This window comes from Bombus fervidus, chromosome 2, assembly GCF_041682495.2.
Source record: "Bombus fervidus isolate BK054 chromosome 2, iyBomFerv1, whole genome shotgun sequence".
Taxonomy (NCBI): Eukaryota; Metazoa; Arthropoda; class Insecta; order Hymenoptera; family Apidae; genus Bombus; species Bombus fervidus.
In genome coordinates, this window is record NC_091518.1 from 4,682,625 (window position 1) to 4,702,915 (window position 20,291).

The 20,291-nt window shown below is 35.9% G+C and overlaps 3 protein-coding genes across 5 annotated transcripts in view; 1 reads left to right on the forward strand and 2 right to left on the reverse strand.

Annotated features, from left to right (window-relative positions):
• Window positions 1-9,756, reverse strand: part of LOC139997876 (probable G-protein coupled receptor B0563.6) — a 29,550-nt gene extending 19,794 nt beyond the window's left edge. The window contains exons 1-2 of one of the 2 annotated variants that reach the window (XM_072021906.1): window positions 9,185-9,756; window positions 7,961-8,025 (exon numbers count right to left, since the gene is read on the reverse strand). The gene's annotated coding sequence lies outside the window, so the exon portion shown is untranslated. The remainder of the gene's footprint in view (window positions 1-7,960; window positions 8,026-9,184) is intronic. The other variant, XM_072021905.1, reaches the window with a different exon arrangement.
• Window positions 9,757-12,122: 2,366 nt separating this feature from the next.
• On the reverse strand, window positions 12,123-17,596 carry LOC139997875 (protein GPR107). Of its 2 annotated transcripts, none has more exons than XM_072021903.1 (10): window positions 17,460-17,596; window positions 16,907-17,017; window positions 16,205-16,368; window positions 16,009-16,133; window positions 13,863-14,095; window positions 13,645-13,778; window positions 13,289-13,556; window positions 12,935-13,207; window positions 12,685-12,857; window positions 12,123-12,515 (listed from the first exon to the last, which is right to left on the reverse strand). In XM_072021903.1, the coding sequence occupies exons 1-10, from the start codon at window positions 17,547-17,549 to the stop codon at window positions 12,365-12,367; spliced, it is 1,722 nt and encodes a 573-aa protein (XP_071878004.1). In that variant the 5' UTR covers window positions 17,550-17,596; the 3' UTR covers window positions 12,123-12,364. The 2 variants fall into 2 exon arrangements, with proteins under 2 accessions (XP_071878004.1, XP_071878003.1); XM_072021902.1 differs by having other exon boundaries at window positions 12,123-12,527.
• A 13-nt stretch (window positions 17,597-17,609) lies between these two features.
• Window positions 17,610-19,873, forward strand: LOC139997881 (uncharacterized). Its single transcript, XM_072021917.1, has 3 exons — window positions 17,610-17,745; window positions 18,063-18,310; window positions 18,375-19,873. Exons 2-3 carry the CDS (start codon window positions 18,120-18,122, stop codon window positions 19,552-19,554), a joined length of 1,371 nt encoding a protein of 456 aa, XP_071878018.1. The 5' UTR covers window positions 17,610-17,745; window positions 18,063-18,119; the 3' UTR covers window positions 19,555-19,873.
• Window positions 19,874-20,291: the final 418 nt, after the last annotated feature.

Sequence of the window (20,291 nt, forward strand, 5' to 3'; positions counted from 1 at the left end):
ACGATCGTTCGATTCGGATGCAGAGAGCAACGCGTTATAAAAATATTTCACGAGTATGTTTACGCAAGTAAGTCGACAAACTTTCCTCGCAACACGGAGATTTTCCGCTAGAAACGATTCTAAGGAGTCGAGCGAAGCGCGAGATGTATCGTGACGGTAGAAAGAGTTCGAAAGATAAAATATGAAAAGCAACGAGGCAACCGTAGCTTTACGTCTTTCGTAGATTTCATAAAGATTCTCGTTTGTACAAGATCTCCGCTTCTCTCTTTACACCACCGTAAACGCTCGCATCTCCTCCACTTGCTCCATTTCCTAGGTTCGTAAAATTACCCTAATAATTTATTTACCAATGCCCTGAAATCTAATCGCTTCTATCGAACTGAATATACGAGCACCGCATTAATAATCTCCGTGCCATCGATACGTTTTTCCCTGGTGAATGCGCAATTTTCAGAGGGATTCCGATGAAAGTTCGTTCGATCGCTGTGTTGGGTAATGTTTCCTTTGAGCCGATCTCGCACGATCGTTAACCGACGGAAGAGCAGAAGAGAAAAAGTGTGGTAAGTGGACGATAATAGCGATATTATACGACGTGGAAAAATAAAGCTGTCTGGAAGAGGAACATAACGTAATGTAACGTAACGTACGACGTATACGTAACGTAATAGACGAATTTTCGAGAAAGTAAAATACATGGCTTTTCTTACGAACCGACTGTCGTCGATCATGCGTACTCCGTAGATTGTTATTCACGGTTAACACTTTGACTGCCACGCCAAAATCACATGTTTCGCTTAGGACGCCACGGAAATATTTTTATTATTCAAAGCATATAATAGCAAAATAATAACAAATTGATCATGCAAGACAACATTCTTCCCAATGGACCATTTATCTTACTCACGGGTGACCACCGTGGCGCCTTGGTAACTGTTGATAGCGACATATTATAACAAGGCTTCGTTTATTTCAACAAACCATTTGTTACGCCCCGAGGCTCACTATAGGCCGTGTTCCTAACCGTCCCCCATGGTACTACAGTGTCGCAGACAGATCGTCTTACATGACCGTCGATATATACACAAAGCAGCGATAAATATATAGTTGTCGTCAAGCAGCGAGTTCCAGAAACATCGATTCGCCTTCGATCCGTTATTTTATCTATATAGAGAAGGTGGCATACGTGATCATAAGCGCGAACGGTTGCGAGAGCCGGGCGTGGTGGGGGGTCGTCTCCCAGAGAAGACAAAGGAAAAAATCAAAGGGCAGTCAGTATCATTTGAGGATTCAAACCGAATGCATCGAGAGGTTCGGAGGAATAAAATCAAAGTCGCTTAGTCAAACTAATAAATCAAGGAATATCATAAAATCGAGTCGGATTATAATAAAAAAACTAATTGTATCATCGTTAAATCATTTGTAATGTGTTAATTCTAATTTTGAGTACTGTTAAAAATATAAGGTTATATTAACCCTGTTAATTCAGTGTTACAATCATTTGAACTACCTCTGCTATCCTAATTGAAATAGGGGAAGGACTGATTCGCGGCATCGATTATCAGAATCATAGCGAGAATTTACGCCTCTCGCTGACGCGTTTCCTTGCGATCGCGTCTCTTCGCGAACGGTCGTAACACCATTCGCATTCGTTGCTTCGTCGTAAGCCAAACGTCCAGAATGTATTGTTGAAACGTGTAGAAGATATTAGTAAACAGTATTATGATTATTTTTATGATTTCGACGAAACATTCGACTGAAATGGTTAGAGGTCCGGAAAAAAAATTATGTTTGTGATAAAGCAATTGTAGTGGTAGATTACAACAGAGGAAAATGTGCTGTAGATTTATCAAATCGAATAACATATTCTACACCACATAGAAGGAACCTCGAGTGGTACATAAAATTAACTTTGAAGCTAATGTTAAATACATCAATTTTAAACGCGATGATACTCTATAAACAAGCAACAAAAACAAAAATCGAGGTATCAGATTTTATCTCAACGTATTATTCTCAACGTACCTTACACAGTGCCTGTTACGTCGCGCGTATCGCGTAATTTTAAATGATAACCAATTAATTCAGTAAAATGACTGCCTTTATTGGTAATACAGTTAAGTTTTTACTACGAAAAGATTACAAGAACTGTCGCAGACCCGTCTCGTACCATCAAGGAGGAAAGCTCGGTGTGAGTGTGCCCTTTTGAACTAAGAGCGCGGATTCGTCGCTGTGACGACGTGTGTGCACACCTACACATTGTTACACTGACCCGCAATAAACCTAAGGAAATACCATAAACCGAATCTGTTTAGTTTCATTCCTATTCATATCAGTCTTTTCGGTTTACGGATGGTCCTTATGTTTTTTGCACGCTCTTACCAATTACGGAGAAAGCAAGTGTCTAACGAAATAGCAGGCTTTTCCCATGAACAAGGATGCCCATGTGTCACATCTGCTTTTCTTTGTCTTCATAGTTTTATTTATTAACCAATGGGCATCGCGGATCGTTACCCTCACTTTTCTACCGAAAAGTGTGAACAACGAATCCGCGTTCTTAGTTCAAAAAGGCACACCCACACCGAGCTTTCCTCCTTAATAGTACGAGACGGGTTTGTTACTGTTCTATCAATCCTGGGGCAATCAAGTCAAACTGTTCTATCAATCTTCGCGCAGTCAAATCAACTAAACATTTGAGTAATCAACTACTATACTTTCCGTCACGAGGAAGTCAATCAGTTACTGTCTACGCAACAAGTGTTGTAAGTTATTGTAAATATATATATATATATATATATATATATATATATATATATATATATATATGTCGGGTTGACGTCGGGGCTTGGGTTATAGGTGTGTAAAGAATTTTCGCCTGGGTTGTTCATTGTTGTTGCACAATCGAGATAGCGTTTATTATCACGGATACAGATGAAATAAGATCGACCAGTGACCGCGGTAACTAGACGCTAATAGCAATGACCTTAGATTCGATATAGCGAATCCACGGTCCACGGGCTCACTCTTTGTTAAACTCAGAATAGAATTTTATGCACAAAAGTAACGTTTGCTGTAACGTTCGTTATATTGCTCTCTAGACGATGTGTCACTCACCAAGGAGATCACAAGAATAATTGACTGATGGAAACTTTTCTCTCCTTACGATTGCGTTAGCTTTGTTGAACGTTGGCCCGGGATACCAACAAAACTGCAGCCACCGTTGCTAGGCAAACCCGCGTAGCTGCGACATTGCTCTTGCCCGGGGTTTGATTGTTACACAACGTGTGTCTTATAATATTGGTACTTTTCCGTTAGGTGGAACGTTCATCCCGTGACCGTGGCTACGCTCGGCGACCGGTTGTCGCCTCGAGCCTAAGCTCATTGTCTCAAGTTTCGAATGACTGTATCTGGGTTATTTCGTGAATGCTATTGAGGTTTTTCCAAGTAATTCCAACGGGTGACCCCGTTGCCCTTTCATCTCCGACATATATATATTATAGAACTGTAGACTAAAGTTTTATTACAAAACAAACACCCCTCTTATCTCACAAAAAATAAGGGGATCGACCTGTTCGTGGTGTCGATTATTATAATCGTAACGGGAATTTACGACTCCCGTTGACGCGCTTCAACGCGATCGCGTCTCCCCGCGACTGGACGAAAAAACAGTGCTATAAAAAAAAAAAAATGTTAAACAGTTAGGATGAGAAATTGCTAAGAATCGGACCAAAAAGGTGACCACCTATCGTCCAGATTGTATCGATGAGACACATTTGTGTTTAAAGTGTTTTAACACAGTGCACAGTTAGATGCGACATTTGTTCTCATTTTTTTTTTTTTTATTGATGTTCTAATAAAAACGTTTAATCGTTCCATGGGACACTTTTTATTTCAAAGTATCTTCTATTTATCGGTTATATTCAAAATGCCCCAACTGTCAATTTTCATTCAATTTTTACAATTGTAACAAGTTGAAGCGCTCTGGTCACCAATGACCACCGTGGCGTCACAGGAAAACAACCCGTGGCCGTTCACATATGACCATCATGACACTCAAAGCGTTAAGTTATTACCGTAGTATCGTGAACGTTTGTCTATCTTGAAATAGTGTGAGAAACAGTTTGTACAGATGAGGAAATATCGTAAGACGCGCGTACCTCTTTTCCATTGCTTATGGCTCTGCTTTGATTTTGACGGAGACGCCACGACCGAATGAATTACATTTTGATTAGTTTCGCGACGCGACCACTTGGTCGTAATATTTCTCTCGATTTAAAGGCGAAATATCCACGTTACTTAATTACGTTGCAACGAGTCGGCAACTTTGATCGATTATAGAGGCCAGCCGCTAAAAATTGATACACTGTGGAAAGTAAGGAAAGAAAGTTTGCAGCCACGTGCAACATGCCTACCGAAACTCTAACGAATTCTTACGAGTTTTCTCCACAAATCTCGCTTCTTCTGCGTCTAGCCAACAGCTGTGTGACTTAATGCCGACCCTGCATTATACATTCCTATCCCTTTCGAGGATTTATCGAAACGCAAAACCTATGTAATAATCGACATCTCGTACGTTTATTCAATTCAACTGCAACGTTTATTCAATTTGACTGGACGAAAAGGGAAGGTTTAGTAACGTGCACGTATTTTCCCAAATAAATCTCGTTCTGTAGACTAACACCACACGCGTTCGTTTGTAGTAGCAAAACGTGCGCGGGTCGCAATACGAAATGCGCGTTACTTGATTTTAATCCGATCAAATTGAAGAAATTTCTCGTAAATTCCTTCGACCACGATAAACCAACGTTCGTAGTATTCGTCTTGAAAGCTTCGATATATCGCTAGCTACTTCCTCCTTTCTCTCTCAACATCATTGTGCGTCATATATTATCGAAACAGCAGTTTACTGTACTGTGTACTGTGCGCCATGATCATCGCGATCTAGAGATTGTCTCTACGTTTTTTAGTGCTCTTCGTACGGCGTTGGTCGTTGGAATCGCGAGTAGATATCGAAAGGATTTCTGGAACGTTGAAACTGGAGGAAACGTATGTGGCAGCTTTAAAAGTGGAAATGCTTCCCTTGGACGATGCCACGCCATTGGTCACCGTACATTTGTCTTTCATTCGTGTCCCAGATGCATTTAGCAAATATTTACGACTTCGTCTTAGGCTCTTTACGTTATCGAGGACGCAACGTCGAAACAAACGCGATGTTTCAGTGATAAAATGATTACAAAAGTGCGTCCTATCGACGATGGTATTCGCATCGCGTTTGCACAGCGGAAATACCACGAACTTAACCTAAATCGTCGAAGATTGTTTTTAAGTTGTTTGAACGGTTAAAAATTTCTTCCTGGTCTAAAGATAAAACGAGTTTATTTTCAAAAATAAATGAGACGCGCACAGTTCTCGCCAGTTCGTACAAGCGTTAATCCAAAGAAACGGCGAAGGAACGAACAAAGGAAAGACGGAGTCCGTGATAAATTCGAGATAAAAATGGAGCAGATTCGTTAAGGATCAATTTCCAAGAAACTAGGATAAATAAGTGGGTACAAGTTAGTTTGCGAGAAAGGAAGAGCAGCAAAGTACTTCGAGTCATCGTAGCATAACCATTATATTGGGTTGGCAACTAAATGATTGCGGATTTTGTCATTGGGTGGTATTGAAAAATCCGTAATCACTTAGTTGCCAACTCAATAGACCTACTTGTGTCTTCAAACACATGCTACATCGGATCAAAAAACATTTGAAAGTTTGTAACAGATTCGAGATTTTATCTGTAAAGATCCTATCGTTTTCTTTTTACACTCGAACGGTTTCAAAAGCGAAAAGAAAAAAAAAAAAAAGAAAAAAAGAAAAAGAACGTCGTTCGGTCGAGAAAAGCAGCCCTGGAAATTACTTTCAAGATCGTAGCTAATGAAACGCGACTACTGCAAGGAAGCTTCCATATCCAGCGACTGTTTCCAGTACGGCTTTTCCAATCCTTAGCGCGTCACGATCTCAAAGGCCGATTAATTGTTGGAGATTTGCTCTGCGATGCGTGTGGCGGTTAGCTGTGGCACGAGTTTCACCTTTCGTCAATGGCTCTGCCTTTCATTTAGATTTATGCGTTGAAAAATGCGACGTTGAGATTTAACGAGGTAGAGAAATTAATTAAAGGAGGAACGAGATTGAAACAAAGCGATAAAGAACGAGACGTGAAAAATGTGCAGCCTGTAAAAAGGAGGCAAGATATCGTTGGCGGATGATATTAAAGCGATGAAATCAAACATGGCGGGATCTTCCTGATTTCTTTGGAATTTAGAAGGCTGCGTCTCCTTCGTATCGCTTTGAAACGGATACGCAAATCGTACGAGGTCTCATCTTGCAAGGTAATTTGCCGCTTGTACAGCATTGAGAAATGAATTCGACTCTGGTTACGGCGGTGGCACTGTTTCTTTTCGCTAAGAAAACGGAAACCACCAAATATCCAATTGAATGGCACACGCATAACACAAACAAGGCAAGTTAAATACCTAGGACTCCACTTAGACACGCAACTTACATGGAAACAATATACTAAATCAATTATAGGCAAAATACGGATAAAAAGAAGACAGATGTACTATGGCTAATTAGTCGAAACTCTAAACTCAGCATAGAAAATAAACTAAAAGTCTAGAAAACGATAATAAAACCAATTTGGACGTACCGAACGCCACTATGGGGGACAGCAGCAATGAGCCACATAAATAAACTAGAGGCGCTACAATCGAAGATACTGAGAACAATAGTCAACGCCCCATCGTGTGTCAGAAACGAGAATATACTCAAAGACTTAAAAATACCAACGGTTAAAGAAGAAATCGGCAGGTACGAAGAAAAATACAAGAAAAGAACGGCAACACATCCAAACCAGCTGGCTGCTGAAGCGAGCAAAACTCTCATAGAAAGAGGACTAAAAACAAAACACCTCACTGATTTCACTAAAGAAATAAAATAACCAAACTCGAAGATGGTATTACGCTGGGGGTAGCCATCCACATGTTATTTAGCAATTAAGTTAGAAAAATTTACCAAATGTCCTGCTGGACAAATTGTAGAGTACAAATTAAATAACAAAAAAAAAAAAAAACTGTTTCTTTGCCCGGACGAAACGTGTCACAGTATGTTCGACGTTGCTGGAATAATCGTCGCGAGAATCTCGGCCGACGAGTTGATTATCTACAGAACTAGCGAGAGAACGCGGCAATTCGAATGAAATAGCCGATGAAAGGATTCGCCAGGACCATCCGGCATCTGAATTTGACCTTTGAATGCGGCCGTTTCGAATTAGCACGTTCACGTTCCACCAACCGTATCAGCCATATTGCGAGCGAATTTCCTTCCGGGCACCGACTGCAAGAAGATTAACACAGCTCTGCCGGCTGTTCTTATTTTTCATCTAGATTTTTCTGAGAAAGCAAACAGTCAAATCGAACAGTATCGGGCTAAAGCCTAACGCGGTTACCGATCTGGTTGATCGTCTGAAATTCTGCTATTTCCAACTTTCGAAGTAGCATACGAACTCTTCGCTTTTGAAAGAAACAGTACAATTTTGAATTTCCATACTTGACAATCTTTTCAGGTTATAGACACGATAATACTCACTACGATTGGAAAAACGTTCGTTCCACTAAATCATCGTTGAACTAACGTTGATAGATGCTATCAACAACAGACAGATATTGCTTATATTATAGCTATGTATTGTATATGTACGATGAGGAAGCTTTACGGAGAAAGTTTTACGAAACTACACTGCAAATTCTCTTCCAGTAGAATGTAGCCTTTTTTACTCGATTTCTTTGGCCAATGCGTTTGCAAGTTGGCCGAGCGTGCATCGAGTTTTGTCAAGTTTCGCCGGTCTTTGTGCTCGTGTAGCCATAAATATTAACTGTAATCTAGTCAGCGATGTTCGAAATATCGTAAGTTCGCTACTCACTGGTTATTTCCATTGCAGACGGTCTGATTCGTTTGGATTAGAATTATTCGCTGCACGTCGCGCGCCTGCAACATTTTTAATTTAAGTTCGACGAGTGCCTGTACTGTTTTTCCTCAGGCACGTTGCCCGTGAATGGATTTCAAATGGGATCGAGACGCATCGGTAATAACGGTGCCGCAACAAGATCACGTCGTTTCATCGAATGAAAGAACGTCGTCGATAACGTATGAATATTAAAATCGAAATTTCACTCGCGTCACTACAGTTGCCGGTACCGTGACCTGGTCTCCGCAAAGGCTAAACGTTCTACTCCTCGGAAGATCGGAAACACGGGATTCAGAGACAGGGTTTACAGACAATTGCAGGAGGATCAGGGAAGAATCGTGCCCGGAAACAGCAAACGCGGGTCCTGTTCTTCCCATTCTGTATAATAGAAAATACGACAGCGTCAATTTTTGTTCCCTCGTGACACGCATACACAGTCGCTAATCCCAATTACAATGAAGTTATAACGTCATCTTCTACCTTCTACCGTCAACGTTTTTCAATCCGCTTGCTCTCGTCAACGTCTTAACTTTCACAAATCTATGTCGATTATATCGATTCATAGTTACCGATTCGTATTTATATATATTGGATTGGCAACTAAGTGATTGTGGATTTCGTCATTACCACCTAATGATAAAATCCGCAATCACTTAGTTGCCAACCCAATATATACATATTGTATATATATTTATTTGTTATATGTTAAATATATATTTGTTCGACTACTCGGCGAAATAAATCCAAACTTCCTAATCCTACACACTAAGGCAAATATGATTTACAAACGTTCGCAAATATGCTTGAAAAATGTAATTTCTAGCGGATTCATAACCGAGCAAATGCTTCTCGCCGAAAGTAGCTGAGGCATTTGTATGGCATTTGACATCCACTTGCAAGAGAGAGCTAGAACAGATAGACGCAGGATAACGAAGCACGTTAGCGATATACGTTAGCGCGGATCAACGGTAGCCGGTATTTGTTCGTCGTAGAACTGCAGCCTCTGCATTCTTAATATTCCCGTTTAATATTCTCTTCGCCTTTGATATTAATATGAAGGCGAGTGGAACGTGCGATGTAAAAGGACCTGATATCGTAGGGGTAAATAAATAAGATTGTACGTAACAAACAATTATAGCGAACGATCGCGCGTTATGTTTGTAATATAATCGTACGTACCTTCGGAGACACATTTAATAGCACGCTTTAACAACACGTGATCGGAAACAATCGTTAACGGCACAGTTACAGATAAAAATGTACGCCTATCGAAAATTGTGCAAGTTGTCGATCTTGTTCCGATTTCCAGTCGAACGAACGAAAAGACGTTTGCAGCGCGTCGCGACGCTGACTGAAGAGTTCCGCGACGAGTTTCGTAGGCACGTCGCTTGGATGCCGGGACGCCGCGCCGCGCTGCGCTGAGTCGGGGCGACGCATGCTCCAGGATATCTTTCGCGACAAAACGGATGTACTTTAGAAAAATACGAGAAATTTAATAAACATCAAGTTCGTTAGCACGATCGATTTCAAGGGAAGCGTGAAGTTCTATCGAACTATGTGACGCGGCCAAAATCCTCGAATCGTTCTTAAAGGTTAAGATAAGTTAAAGGAGAAATGTTTTTCTGCAACGTTGAGTAAATATTTTCAGGCGAATCAGACAGTTATTGTCGGATATGTTGTCTCGTGTACTTGAGAAATATCTTCGTAAAGAAGATCGGGAAAACGATACCAATGGGAATAAACGCAGGAATATTCAATGATACGGATGCACTTTACTACTCGGAGAAACTAGAGATCGTTGAGAGTCCCATCGCATCTTCCAGAGATCCTCCCATCGTGCCACACTGGGCTAGGACAATGGCTATGTCGAGCAATTTATTATTCTCACTCTTACTTGGATTAGTTTGTGATTCAATGGCATTTTAGTAATTTAAGATTAATAACATGTCGATTAACAAACCGATTAGTTAACGTGTACGTCCAGTGGCCGAATTATCCGACAAGTTGCTATAATAAACACAACTTTGTTTTAGAAATCCACATTTTTATTTGTTATTATCACCTATCTATTTGATATGTTTTCGTCGATGTACGTCGTAGACTAACATATTTCTCTTTAAACATTTTAACACTATCGTCTAAAATGATTAAAATTATTTGAAGGTTACGGTAAAAATATATCGAGATTATTCAGAAAAATTACACGCGATTACAATTATCGTTGGTTTTCCTTTGCTTTTGATCCTAACCCTAACTACTATTACCGCAAAGTTGAATACTTACTCGTCACAGTTTCTTATCGTTCGTTTAGGTAATAGCAATTTTAACGCACTAAACGATACTTTGTTTCATGTGTTTATTATCATGAACTTTTAATAAAGTATTTATCGTTATCTGTTTTTGTAAATGCGTAACTTTGAATCGTCTGAGTTCAAGACTGATACAGCGCGATTTTATGATTATACAGCGTTGTTTAATGTTTTTTAACGACAATATAGTAGACGCATTATTGGCGGAGGATCGTTTGTTCGTTCGTTCAAGATAATCAAAATTTATAAATGTAAAAAAACGTTATATTAAGATGTAATGTCATCGGGAAAATGGTTCACAGTAATTCATCGATGTTACTGGCTCGATGCCATTAATTAATTTATTATTGAATTTAAGGTCGATATCGTAGGAGTAAATGCATCTCTTGTCATAATTCGTCAGCCCACGGTGTTCTACTCTGTAAATCGAGCACATGTAATTGTTCGATATTGCATGACGCGTGATAATCCGCGTCGCTGCTATCCACAGGTTAAAATTACGCCATTAAGATATTACATTCATCGTGAACATTCACTATATTCGCATTGTTAGAAAATTAGAAATGAACTATCAGCTTTGTTAATTACTGCTGCTTAAATTAGTTTCTAATTCCGTGTTCTTATTTCTTTGAATTAAACTCACGGTAGTACAATTTCCTGCTTAAAATACGAACATATATTAACCGATTTTTTGAGAATTCTATGCTCGTCTCTGAAGTATGCTAATATTTGCTTATATCGCTGACGAAGATTACGCTAGGACTTTTAGAACAGTACGTACTTATTAATTCTTATAAGTGCTACTCGAAACATAACGCAAAGGGTAGTATAAGACATTAAAAATCATAAAATCACAAATTTGTGTGGTATAGAAAAGAATAAACCATTTTATGGAATAATTATTTTATACCTTTCTGGGTCGAAAAATACCATTCAAATTAAATTATTGCACAATAATAAGGAAAAATGTAATAGTATCAAGAGAAACGAGACATTTCATAAAAATATCCATTTTATTTCTCAAACCTCGTTTCTTGCGTGTCCCTTTTGTTACATACAATAAAGTACTAATAGTAACAGACATAACGATAATTACTTTAATATACAATACAGAGAATAGTAATAATAACCACAGTATTTCGTAATGGGACACAATAGATGTTTTAAAACATATGACATTTGTTTTTGACACAATAATTATTTCTATATAAAAGGTTATCAAGTGCTTTACAAAAATGGATCATGATACACCGAGTTTGATGCATCAATTATCACAAGATTGCTAAAGCGCCGAAGCGCGGCTCCTTCTTTCGAAGAAAACTAAGTTTATTGTAGGAAACATAAATGGAAATGTTTCCCGTTTTGCTAAATGCCTAAGAAAAATCAGCTACAACAAGATGCATATCAAAACACGAATTTACTCTCATTGAGCTTGCATTCAAGTACGAGTCTAAACGTATAATCATATTATATCGCGTATAGAAAACATTAAACTTTTAAAACCACCTAGATTAGCTCTGTCCAATATCTATAATACTTCTCTACCAGTATTTATAAATTACGTTAAATTTTAAACTCCGATTCGAAGTTACGTATTGGAAAACAGGTAATGTATATACTTGCGTATACGCGCAACAAATTCTATTGCGTGTTAAATAAACAAAAAAGATGAATAACTGTTGAACCCAAAGGTTCTCGTGTAATATTAAATCCAAATTAAAATGAATTAAAAATATGTTCTGCAAGTTTAGGACAAAGAGGAATAGATTGTGTAATCATTTGATAAATAAAATATCGGTTTTTCTGCTATAAAAAAAAAAAAAAAAAAAAAAAAAAAAATATATGGAACAAACCCAAACAATAGGATCGATGCTACCTTTAACTACATATTTTTGTTTTCGTTCGATAGCTTTCAAATGTTGTTCATGATAAGTGTTATTGTTGACTGCTGGCACTCTTTTGAAGTATCACACGACAGAAAACTAGTCTTTTACGTTCGTTCATACTGAATTATCGTTGCATTACGACCAACTCCTACATCGTAGATAGTTCAGTCATAGTCGTGAGAAGGTTCTGTCTTATTAAACAAACAGTCTCTTTCTTCCTGAGTGGATGGAACATCCGAAGTAATGGGCCTCAAAACTTTCGGCACCTTGCTCACTTTACTGAGACCTTTGGTGATACCGCTACCTCCGGAAACACTGGAAAAAAGACTGAGATCGTCACATTAGAACTGGCCAAAGTATAAAATAGTTAATAGAGTAAAAACTGCTAAAAATATTTGAAAATAACGAATGAAAATATCTTCTTTGATATGACGGTAAGATTTTTCATAAGTAGGAGAAAAATATCCAATACGTGAATACTTACACGACATCCATCTCGTCGTCCTCGTCAGCCTGAGCTGTTTCATCGTTAGTTAATGTAAAATACGGATTCGCAGATGCTGCTCGGAACTTATACCCGGTAAGAACAAAAAAGACGTATGTAGACATTTCTCGGAACATTTCATCTAACCATTCGTATTGGAAAGGTACTGTAATCTATAAAATAGAACAACAGAAATAAAATCCCTTTTGTACAATGTGGTCAAAATAGTGTAATGTAATGAAAGCTATACCTTAAGTAAGTACACTACGATTCTGGTAAAGTAAATGTAAGAAAATATCATAATATAGAAATGCTTAAAAAGTTTGAGCTTGCGTAAGTTGATAGCTGCCTTGCCATCTATGTGTGCAGCTTCCTCTACGTGCTTAATACTCCAAACTACTGGAAATATAATAGCACCGCAACAAAGCAAGTCCACGAGAATAAAAACATCTCGCCATGTTTTATACTCTATATCTCCTTCTTCGCTTTCTTCGATTATTATTTCTGCCACGTTTGCCAATACCTGACAGATGACAATATGTCATAATGTATTTACCTATATCGATTCTCTTTTTCTCCCTGTGTCTCGTATAAAAATACTAACCTGTAACGGTATTGCTATCATAAAGAGCTTCTTATCTTTATCAGCTAAAATGTGTTTAATAAATGTCCACCCAGTGCCAATTAATAAAATAGTGATAAAAAGTACAGCTCCTTTCAATAAATGTGTGATATAATATAGAATTGCCCAAGCAGCAACATGCTCCCCTTTTGTTTGAATAAAATGATAATTAATCCCATGGAAGAGTAACGACATGGATTTCAGGTACACCAAAACCGCCATTAAGTAATGAATCTTAAAAACAGGGTGCCTAAAAAAACATCCATGAGTTTCAAAGGAGCGAAAGACATTGTCATATTGGTGAACCTCTGCTGTACAAATGTAAACGAAATTCTTACTTGCTCTTCTTAAGAATAAATACCCAGAAACAACCTGACAGAAAGAATAAAAGTGCCATCATGAAATATAGAGCTGGTAAAGGCATTTCACCTGCGCTGAGGAAATTTCCATTGTTAATTTCCGATATTTGTATCTGTAAATTATACATCGTATTTATCACAATGTCAGATTCAGCAAATTAAGATTGCTACAAAAAAAGAAAGAAACAAATTCTTACCGTGAAATCCAATGCTACCTGACTATCATATTTATAATTTGGACAATTATGGAAATAAAGATTATAGAGACCTTCTTCTTCCGCACTGGCAATATACATAGAAAAACTTGTATTGTAATACTTTTCTCCTTTCACGGTCTGTACGGTCATCGCGAACGGGGTCGTTTGACCAGAACAAACGTTACCGTCTGACCCCATCTCAGATTCATCTTCGATATTAGTTCTTTCGTTACCTGTGGAAAAATTACGCTATAAGTGATACATAATAGTTTCAGAGACTACCAGAAGGAAGAATATATGAAAGAAATTGTTATTTTATTTGGAAATCCACTAAAACGGTTTAATTAAATATTAGTCGTAAATTTGGTATAATCCAGTTGAAATATTATTGGCATGAAATGTAATACTCTAGAAGACAGTTACCTAACCAAACCCTCAAAAATACTTGAGTTTCGAGGTATTTATAACATTGAGGACGAGTCACGTTAATTATAGCGACTCTCATCTTAGTGGTGTTCGATCACCGATGTCGCTTCAGGTCCACATTCCATAACATATCGATCACATTCGTTTTTAGTTCTATGACCATGCGAAACTAAGTTACTACAAAAAAGTTTTGTACGAAGGAAACATCTTTATTGTTATTTTCGTTATCGATAGCAATGCAAGTTCAAATTTCGTATCGAAATTTTTATTTATCAATTCTTATAATAAGTACGAATCAGAAGTCTCTTGTTAAGATCGAAATCAATTTAACATTGAAACGTTACAAAGTGCTGTTATATTTCGCTATCGTCATCAAACGATCAATTCGTAAAATCAATTCGAACAACCAATTAAACATGTTAAGTGTCAGACAAGATAGATACGCAAGTCCAATGTTAAACATGTATCAGTACAACTGAATGAAAATATCTGATGATTCGTAGTGCTATCTTCACGTTAGTTAGATATATATGTACACATACAATACATACGTATATAGTATGCGGTATGAGTAAATGCGTATACACAGGAGCGAATGATCTAGCGGGCTAAAATGTAGAGGTGAACTTATGCTGGTATCAAGAGAATGTATGCGTACATTATATGCAAACAGTATAACAAAAATTCAACTAACAAGAATAAAAGACATAGCAATTAATGGCAGATGGCATTCGACTTACGTCAATCATAAATTACCGCAATAATGTAGGTTCTTATGATCATTACAACTACAATCTACAGTATAAATAAAATTATACGATGCACACGAAATATTTATACATCGTATACATCGATAAAAATTTCTTTGTACAAGAAATATTACATACATATATACATACATATTTTAAGGTCGCGATCAATGCAATTCATGCCAACTTGTTACTTTCCACCTGTTAGTCTGCGTTACGATTGAATCAAGTTCCTAATATTAGTAGCAAACTGTGTCAAAAATAACTTGTGACAAAAATAATATACTATTTAAGCTCGTAGGTTGACGTTGTTTAAGATTATTCAGAAATTTAAATCCTTTCTTTCACTAATATGTAACGATTTTTTAATTGAATATCTTTAAATGAATAATAAAAGGAATCGTCATACTTATTGTAAAATTAAAATCTTTAGATAATTGTGTGAGATTTATAATTAAAATTAAACACAAATATTTTATCGATCGGATAAGAAAACAAAACACAAACTAGTAGCACAAATTTGCGAAAATTGTTGCATACTACGAAGTAATACTTCATCCATTCAATGGAATCTTTCCCGCGAATACTATAAACATACATACTTACGTTTGGATGCTTGCCAAAAATAACAGTGTATTACAGGATCGACATATTAAATCCATTTATCCACTTTTGAACACTGTTCATTTTTTACAATAATGCACCTCTCTTTTCCGAAGAGAAGTAAAAAAATAAAAATTTCTTCAAGAAATCAACGAAATTTTGTTAATTTTTCGAAACCGAAGAAAGAAAGATTTGTTTGATAGGAGAAACAGTTCCAAGAACTTGAACTTTTAACTACAATGTTATTTTAAATATTCTTATAACATAGTTAAATATAACTTGACATTCTGTTTTCAATTCAAATATAATATCTTTATTCTATTATAAATTAATCGATAAAATTATAATAATTGGAAATTTGAACTCACCCGGAAGAATGTTATCGCTGAACCTGGGTGAGAAAGAATCTCTTTTCTCCCGAATTAGAAACACGTTGCTGAAATCTTTATAAATATGTGCGATGTGTACGTTTCGACTACAGTTTATCTTCAACCTAAAACACGTTTTCTCATACTCATTTATGTTATCGAATTTCCGAAACAAATGTGAAGTATCGATACTTACAAGTTGTTCTTGAGGTCCATTATGAAATATATCGTGGCGCTGTCATTTCTTTGATCGAAATCGGGCTTGACGCTCGAAATGTCTTGGAGTTCACATCCTTCCCGGTGATTGTCTAAATATGGATTCAGCGGATCGCTTATGGTACGATCCAAAGTGAATCCAAACTAAACCATAAAAGTATAGAGTACATAAATATAAGAAGAAAAACAGGTTTTGGAGTTTTTCGAAAAAACATTTTGTAATTAGAAATGGTAATGTTTATAAAACAGACTGAAAACACGTCAATAAGCGCTGCTATATTGTGCCCTTGAACATAAACGTAATCAGGATTGTAGGCCCGAGAGCGTGTTAAAGAACTTGAGTTTACCGGGTTTAATCAAATATCTATGAAAAAATGTACATATTACGAATGTTCACATTTTGCTGTTTGATTATGGCTATATGTTTAAATGTTGTGCGACGGCAACCTAACATCCGATGAATTAGCCGATATGACCCTATACCATATATCGGGACGCACCAACTGATTGATTAGATGAAGTGCGTATTACACATGTGCGCATTTTTATTGACAGTTACATGCGAAGCATTCTCCGTTGCGAATAAAGTACTGACGGCAGTTTAGCAATGAGAATGACGGAAATGGAAACAGGTGTTTGTGAATGAATGAAGCGTGAATATATTCACATTGCGATTACTTACCAGGGCATTCTCGTCAAATGGGTCAGCTTTGAAGTTTGTTAAATTTACATCGAGAGTACCTCCTTTGTAAAAACCAAAGGTACTTAACGCAATGAATCGCCGTACGTCTTTCTGTAACATACAATATCACAAGTACATATGTATAAGCATAACAAAATTCCGTAACCTATGACTAATCGACAAAAGGAAAGTGTTCTCTAAAGACAATAATTTATATAATTAACACAACTGGCTATATCTATATGCTGCAACTTTTTAATAAAGTCTTTGCGGGAATCTTTTATATTGTTTACTATGCTTGCAACCATTTAGATAATTGTAACTTTGAACGTAAATGTCGGTACGATATTATCGTATATAATATATCGTTCGTTTACATAATTAATTTATTTTATCTCAGTTTAATGTGATTATATGTGTAAATCGAATAACAAAGTTAATTTTAGTGGCCGGTTGAAATGCGATTGACGTAGCAAAGGAATTCTAATAAAATAATAGGTAGCTATACAGATATACTCTACACGCGTTATAGCTGAAGATTCCTTGAACTAACCCGTATTTCGAGTTTGTGAATTCTACCCGCTGCTAATACGAATATTGACATAGCCCAGAAACATCGTATCACTAGTTGCGTCGATTGCATCTTTGCTGCTTTTCACCAGAAAAATGTCACATCACGAAAATACAAAATAATCATATCTGCAACACACAAACTGCGGCCATCGATACGCGAGCAGAAACTGAGTTGGAACAGCAGGAATATCAACGTGATAGACGGAACGGATGAATTGAACTACGCGCGATTTTTTAAAGCTTCTTTATGTATCTTTGAAGAAGAAGTAAGATTATTGTCTTACTATTACAACAAACATAATATACATATGAATATATGTATATGTATATATATATACATATATATATATATATCTCGTTTATATCATTTAAACTCAAATAAATTATTTTCTTTCTTAGTAATGTAATCTATAACAAATATAAGTTTATCTACATTTATAATTCCCATGTAATTTGTTTTTAAAATAATGATTAACAACGATTTAAGATTATCGACGAAATAGACAATCTCAAAATCGTAGTGTAACACATAAATTGTATTAATTTGTTTACGTTCCTTTAACGGACATGTTTTGAATTTCAGGTTATGTTTCATTTGTCGATGATATTGCATAGCGTGAGTTGAGTTATAAGTATTGATATGGAAAAACGTTTTGCATCATTAAAATTATTACAATCGGACCCTAATTGGAAAACAATGGATGTTTCTTATTCGCTAACACCATCTTCTCAACGAGTCTCCATAAAACAGATATGTGTATCTGAAACACAGCCAAAGTTGGTTAGACAATTCAGTTATGACCCCTTTTCTAATGAAGATGTAACTGCAAGGTAGATATTGTTGTGTAAATTTGATGACAAAGTAACACGAATAATTATTTTTTTTTGATTTCAGTCTAGTGGAAACGTCGGAAATTGAGCAAACCGACAATAAAACTTTTAACGAGTATCACATGACAACAAATCCTCATTTCGACTCGTTTACATTTCTTAATAGACAATTCTCCAAAAATAGCAATATATTACAACCACCAAAATTTATACCAAACAAACCATTAAATGAGACACTATCCAATAAAGTTGAAAATGTAAATCCTACAAATGAATCCAGATCTTCATTGCATCGTCTGAAAGGAAATGCAAATACAATAAATCAAGATCATTTTCCTTCTGTACAGCTGAAAAATTGTGAGAAAACAACTGCTGAAATTAAACCAAACAATGATACAAAAATTGTAAATGAAAAGACATATCAAGACATAAAAAATAAATTTAGACCACTGGTATTAAAAAACAAAAATTCTCCAAAAAAGAAGACGAATATGTTGTGCTATGGTTGTTTCTTTTTTATGTTACTAACAATTCTATTAATGATTGTAATGTCTTTAGATGTGAGCATACCTAAATTTTGTAATCGTGAAATGCTTTTCTCAAATGCTACTCGAGAATTACAGCAAAAGATATATGGACAAAGAAATGCAGTGTCACAAATTACAACTTTCTTAAATCAGGATACTTTCTATTTAAAAGTTTTATGTCTTGTAGGTGGAACAGGTGTTGGGAAATCTTACACGGCTCAAATCATAGCAGAACATTTTCCTCGGTATGAGAAAATTTTTATATATGATATGTCGTTTAACCATCATATTGACGCATACTTGTCAAATTCACTTGATTTGTATGAATTAATTATACTGGAAAATTTAAAAATGCAAAATTTAGATATTTTTTCTAATATAATAGACGTATTAAATCAAACAAAATCTAAATGTGCCACTGTAATAGCCATTTTCAACATAGAAGAAGTGAACAATAATCTAGAACGAAAAATAGATTTTAAAAAAGTCATGGGAGATCTTTATTACGAACTGTTCTATAGAAAAGTTGATAATTTAATTGTTCCTTATGAGCCTTTAAACGAAGAAGTATTACAAATGTGCATAGTTGATTCAGCAACAATCAGTGGTTTTACACTTACATTGGATCAAATAAATGAAATCAAACAATATTTATTACTTTTTGGCAGTGGCTGCAAAGGGGCATATGCTAAGGTACAAGTTGTTGGTAGACACTAAATTTAAGGTAATAATTTATTTATCTTTACATATATGTTCCTTTTTCTTTAAAATATAGAAAATTTTCAAGACTAAAATAATAAAATTAATTTTAAACATTTTAGACTTTTAATAAACTGTCATTTTTATTATTATATTTTATTATAACATTTTTTAATACTTCATACATTCGGTTCATAGTAAATACCCTCGATTTCCTCAATTCTCTCGCGGAGGAATTACTTAAAGTTTATGTCGACAATAGTTTTTCATTATATAAAAATAAACGTACACCTTGTACATAAACAAGTAATCCATCATAATCTGTGTCTTCTTTGTATTCTAAAACTAACATTATTGTCTCACTATAAATTCCTATAATGTTAAGTATGGTAAATTAAGATAGTAACATTTTTATTATATTCTTCATTGGGATAATGTTTTTCAGAAATTACATTTTTTGACAAACTACAGAACAAGCATTCGATATAGCATAATCCTAATCACTCTTTATTACACATATACATGCTTTAGTTTTCAAAATACGTTCAACAAAAACATCAAGTTTACACAGTTTAAACTCCTAGCTAAAGCTGTTATTTATTTTATTTAAATATCACACTCATCTTGATTTTGTTCATTGCATTTCTTTCTTACACTTTTCCCTCCCTTGTTCCATTAAAAAAATTGTTTATCCCTCTGCCACAATCATTGCCAAAAAGAAACTAACATTAAAAATAAGAAGTCGAAAATCTGCT

What these genes read in the sequence shown, in the direction of transcription:
- LOC139997875 (XM_072021902.1), bottom strand. Translation starts at nt 17,549, where the DNA reads ATGCAATCGACGCAACTAGTGATACGATGTTTCTGGGCTATGTCAATA. An exon ending in CAGCGATAACATTCTTCCGG is followed by an intron (nt 14,096 to 16,008) that starts GTGAGTTCAAAT and finishes ATTTTTCCACAG; the next exon opens with GTAACGAAAGAACTAATATC. An exon ending in TTTATTCTTAAGAAGAGCAA is followed by an intron (nt 13,557 to 13,644) that starts GTAAGAATTTCG and finishes ATGTTTTTTTAG; the next exon opens with GCACCCTGTTTTTAAGATTC.
- LOC139997881 (XM_072021917.1), top strand. Translation starts at nt 18,120, where the DNA reads ATGGAAAAACGTTTTGCATCATTAAAATTATTACAATCGGACCCTAAT. An exon ending in AATGAAGATGTAACTGCAAG is followed by an intron (nt 18,311 to 18,374) that starts GTAGATATTGTT and finishes TTTTGATTTCAG; the next exon opens with TCTAGTGGAAACGTCGGAAA.